The 5300-nt window shown below is 40.0% G+C and overlaps 1 protein-coding gene across 1 annotated transcript in view; it reads right to left on the bottom strand.

Annotated features, from left to right (window-relative positions):
* Nucleotides 1-1215: 1215 nt before the first annotated feature.
* BACH1 (BTB and CNC homology 1, basic leucine zipper transcription factor 1) overlaps nucleotides 1216-5300 on the bottom strand; it is a 39886-nt gene continuing 35801 nt past the window's right edge. The window contains exon 4 of the mRNA XM_006862516.1: nucleotides 1216-1677. Within this exon, the coding sequence (XP_006862578.1) occupies nucleotides 1216-1677 (462 nt within the window). The remainder of the gene's footprint in view (nucleotides 1678-5300) is intronic.

Here is a 5300-nt window from a genome sequence, read left to right as displayed (position 1 = left end):
TTCTAAACTAATGCAGCCAATGCATTCATTCTTCCACTCATGCCCATTGTATCCTGAGTCCCATCTTTTTCCAAAGAGACAAAAATGTCAGCAATAGGTCCAGATGTGGTAAAAACTGAAGAGAAAACAAAACAGAGATATTGATATTATCTACTGCTTATACAGATAGATTTTCCATAGTTAATATTGGAAAGCACCCCACCTGAGGCCAACAAGCTGCCCTGTTTACTAAATATTCCCAATGTAGCTTAGGAGTCACAATGACGTTCAAACAACTTCTAGTTTTAGAAGGAGCTGCAAAGCAAAGTTCTAGGATTCAAGCAAAATCATTTCTATATTTTTTACATTGCAGTCCTACACAAATAATGCAGTTCTAAAGGAGCTCTGGTAGCGTAGTGGTTACGAATCGGGCTGCTAGCTGCAAGGTCAGCAGTTCGAAACTACCAGCGGTTCCGCGGGAGGAAGATGAGGCGGTCTGCTCCCGTAAAGATTTACAGCCTCGGAAACCCTGTGTAGGGTCGCTATGAGTCGGAACCGACTCCACAGCACATAACAACAACAACATAGTAGCGTAGTGGTTACGAATCGGGCTGTGAACCTCAAGGTCAGTAGTTCGAAACTACCAGCTGTTCCGCGGGAGAAAGATGAGGCTTTCTGCTCCCGTAAAGATTTACAGCCTCGGAAACCCTGTACAGGGTCGCTATGAGTCAGAACTGACTCCACAGCACACAACAACAACAATATAGTGGACAGGGCCAGAGTCTTCTGATTAGAACAAAACTCTAAGAGTGTAGGGGGAACTTTTTATTCGGTATACTGCAAAAAGGTCTGATTATTAACTTTTGCAGGCTGCTTCTTTGGAAAGAACTAGCTGTAAATGTCTCAAATTGTTCATTGTTGCTTAATATGCTGTAGTTCTCATGCTTACTTTAATATGTTTATTTTAAATACTGGGAAAAGTGACTACTAATAGTGATAAAGCTTTAAAATACTACTTTCAAAGGTCTACTGCATTTTCATATGTGATTTTTCAGTTATTTCAGAGGTACATCATTTCTGCACCATGTGGAAATCAAGAAGTCAGGGTTGACGTAAGAAAAATCCCCCCCAAAGCAATGTTAAGAGACAGAAGATGGCAGCATTAGGTTTTGAAGACAAAGTCAAAACTTCAGTAAGAAAACAGATGGTTTGAAGGAAGTAAACGCAAATCCACATTTACTCATCAGTAGTACACTTATCAGTCATCTGCTGACAGAAATCTGAGATGCCTCCACTTTGGCGACACTGTTCAAGCCTGGTGTGCTCAGAGGCAGTTGTGCACGTCTGGCGTAACTCCTGTACGCGCTCACAGCCTGATTCCTTGTTGTCTCTTGCATTAGAGTAACAAGAGCTTTGTTCACTGGCAGGCAGCACAGCTGGCGGTCCATCAGGTAAGCTAAAAATTGATGGTAACATCAGTGACAGTTCACCATCAGTAGTACTCTTTTCTTTGTCAGAAATTAAAAATGAAAGTGGGCAATCTGAGGCTGAATATTTGGCGAGGATCTGAATTTGTTCTTGACTTAGAGCGGCTTCTTTACAGACTTGCTGGCAAAGTCCAGTTAGGTTCTGCTTTGTCTCACCCAAAGTTGACAAAATGTGATCTCTTTCCTTCAGCAAGCTCTCCTTTTCATTTTGCTGTGAAGAGGGGATAAAGAATACCACACTGACTTTCATTAGCTCAGTACCCAACTAGCATCTGTAAGAGGGCTAAACATTGACATTTATAGCATGTTTGCCTTAAATAAGATCAATTGGAACGTTCCCTTTAAATTCAATTCAAATATGTAAGAGCCAAGGGCCACATCCCCTCATCCAAAACCCTTAGTTGTTAGATATATCTTGAAAATCAAATTTTACTAGTAAGACAATATGGATAAAGCATAATTAATTACCCAGTATGGTCTGGGGTAGCATCCTTTGGCCAAACATAGTAACATAGCTATAGAAACAGTAAAATATCAAGTAATGTAAAGTATAGGATAAAGACTCTATATCTAGTCCCAGAAAGATTTACAGCCTATGAGTTGGAACTGACTAGACAGCACTTACCCACCACAACCACCACCAAATATATAGCTCAACCAATAAAGACAGGGAGTTGAATGTGACACTGAAATGACCAGTTAAAGTCATGGTAGACTACTATTAGTTTTTGATGAGTCAATTCCATTGTGCAGTCAACTCCATGAGTGCAGAGTAGAACTGCTCTATAGGGTTTCCAATGCTATAACCCTTTCAGAAATAGATCAGCAAGCCTGTCTTCTGAGCCACCTCAGAGGGATTGATCAACCGTCCTTTCAGTTGTTGAGTGTTTAACCATTTGTGCCACTCAGGGAATCTGACAATACTTATTAAAAAAAAAAAAAAAAAAAGGTCACTAATAATTCCTTACAATTTAAAACTTATAAATGTTGTTAAATGCTGTCAAATCAGTTTCGGCTCATAGAGACACTGTATGGGTTCCCGAGGAGCATCTGGTAAGTTTGAACAATCAAACTGGGATTTAAACTGACCTTGCAGTCGAGTGCTTATCCTACAGTGCCACACCAGGACCCAAAACTTATAAAAAGAGAAAAAAATATACAAATGGCCTTTAACAGTATGAATAAAATTTCTTAATGCTCTTCATAAAGGAAAAATGTTTAAAAGCTACCATGGAATACCAATTCTCACCTATCAGAATGGAAAAAATCTAAAAGCAAGCAACAGCAAACTCTGTTAAGGCTGTAGGAAATATCTAAATATTGCCGGTGGGAAGGGAAAAATGGTACCACCCCTACAGAGGGGGATTCAGTAATATCTAACAAAATTATCTGTGAGTCCTTGTGCCATGGTTTAAGATAAGCGCTGGACTGCAAGGTCAGTCACTCACTCCTCAGAAACGCTATATAGGGTCACTATGAGCCAGAACTGACCTGAAGGCACGTAACAACATCCAAAAGAGACAACCTGCTTAACATGTGATGAGTGGAAACTGACTCAACAGCGCTTAACAACAACATAGAAGGTGGCTATGATTTGGGAATAAGCAAAGGGATGGGATCAACACTTTGGAACGTTTCTGTTTTCAAACGTAATTTTAACTTCTGAAATGGAACTATGTTACATTTTCAAATACTAAACTTAAATTTTACAGATGTAAAGAAAAAATTCCTGATAACTATAAACAAATAATTTTAAATCAAACTGATAACGTTGAAAAGTCTCAAAAGGATGAAGGTGTAAACGGACTGGCATCCAGATCTTACTTTCTCAACTGATTTGAAAGGGCTCTAATCAGCTAAAATGTCAACATAAAACACTAATGACTATTATTGATTCTAACACATTAAATTAGTAAATCTTAATTCAGAAGTCCATTTTACTCCATGAGTCCATACTAATTGGGGTGGCAAAAAATGGATAAGAGGAAGGAGGAAAGTTCTTAAAGAATGCCAACCACTAAGTTAAGTGCAGGCTGAAAGACATAAAAAGAAAATTCACCATTTTGCTATTTCCACTGCAAAATCTAACTACAAAACAAAACAACCCATTGCCATCAAGTTGATTCCAATACATAGCAACCCTAGAGGACAGAGAAGAACTGCCCCATAGGATTTCCAAAGCTGTAATCTTTATAAGGAACTCCTGGTGTGGCATTGTAGGATAAGCACTGGATTGAGAAACGCAAGGTTGGCGGTTCAAACTCACCAGCTGCTACTAGAAAAACACTGTACAGGGTTTGGTACTGTATCAACTAGACAGCACTCAATAATAACAACAATCTTTATACGAACTGTCACATTCTACTGTGGAGTAGCTGGTGCTTAACCACTGAACCACCAGGGCTCCTTAAATCCACCTACAGATATTAAAAACCTAAGTATGTAAGAGTTTTAGGGAACAGGTCATTCACAAAGTACCTATGTAACACAGCAGTGATTATCTGACTTTTAAGAAATCTGGTAATTCTCACCTGCTCAGGTGAGAGAACCCTGACACTTGCCTCCTCACATGATGCAACGTGAAGGACACAACACTACCAATAAATGTGTAATTCCAATCTAACAACTCAAACTCTTCCAGTTTATGTCAAATATAGGGAATACAGGAATAAATTCAATAACATCAAGAGAAAATAACAATACCCAAAGTGGGGCATTCTAGAATTATCTGGCCTGGCCTCTATAAAAGTTGTTGTTGCTATGTGCCGTGGAGTTGGTTCCAACCCATAGAGACCCTGTACAGGGTTTCCGAGGCTATAAATCTTTACGGGAGCAGAAAGCCTCATCTTTCTCCCGCGGAGCAGCTGGTAGTTTCGAACTGCTGACCTTGCAGTTCACAGCCCGATTCGTAACCACTACACTACCAGAGCTCCTTATATAGTTATCAAAAAAAGTTGAAGGGCTTTTCCTAGATTTTAAGCTCTGGTGGCATTGTATAATAAGCATTGGGCTGCTAACTGCAAGGTTGGTGGTTCAAGCCCCCAGTCACTCTTCAGAAAGATGACACTGTCACCTCCCATAAAGATTTAGTCTTGGAAACGCTATAAAATGTCAGTATGAGCCAGAATTGACTCAATGACAGTAAATTTTTGTTTAATTTAGTTTTCCTTTCTATATTTAGAGACTAAAATGACATAATCAATTAAGAGACTAAAAAGATATAACAGCAAATACATGATGTGATCACTGGACCCCAGTTTTCAAATCTATGAGCAATAAGGAACTTGATAGTGAACTAGGCAGAAAAGTTGTGCAAAACACAGAAAACTGGAAGGAACAGATAAAGAGGATAGTCCCAGAAGTCTGAGGGAGCTTCTGATAAAGGGATAAATAAGTGGCTTGAGTGCTTACCAGGAGAGAGCTAAGGAACAGAAGCAAGGAAGGAGATTATTTCTGATTTGGAGCGGCCAACGTGTCCCACTGCAACCCTTTTGAACGGGAGGGAGTTGCTTAGTGAAAAGAGAGCACGGCCATTACAAACCCCTATCGGCAATTTACAGAGACAAAAGTGAGAGTACTTTTTTTTCTCCTTCTATTCATCTCCTCTCTGGTGACTAGAGGTGAGACCTGTACAAGTAGACACCGGGGTGAAGGTTCTGTGCCACACACAAGTTTCTACACTGCATGGATCCCTGATGGCAGCATTCAGGAGGGAAGAGACAATAGAAACAGTCTATAAGAGCAGCCTCTTCCAAAGTAGGTATGGCCAGCCCTGGGCTGCTTCCCACTAGGAGAAACAGCTAAATGGACTTAGGGTATATGGGTGAGTGTGTG

This window comes from Chrysochloris asiatica, unplaced genomic scaffold, assembly GCF_000296735.1.
Source record: "Chrysochloris asiatica unplaced genomic scaffold, ChrAsi1.0 scaffold00049, whole genome shotgun sequence".
Classification (NCBI taxonomy): Eukaryota; Metazoa; Chordata; class Mammalia; order Afrosoricida; family Chrysochloridae; genus Chrysochloris; species Chrysochloris asiatica.
Note: the sequence above shows the minus strand (reverse complement) of the source record. Positions and strands in the feature narration are given on the sequence as shown.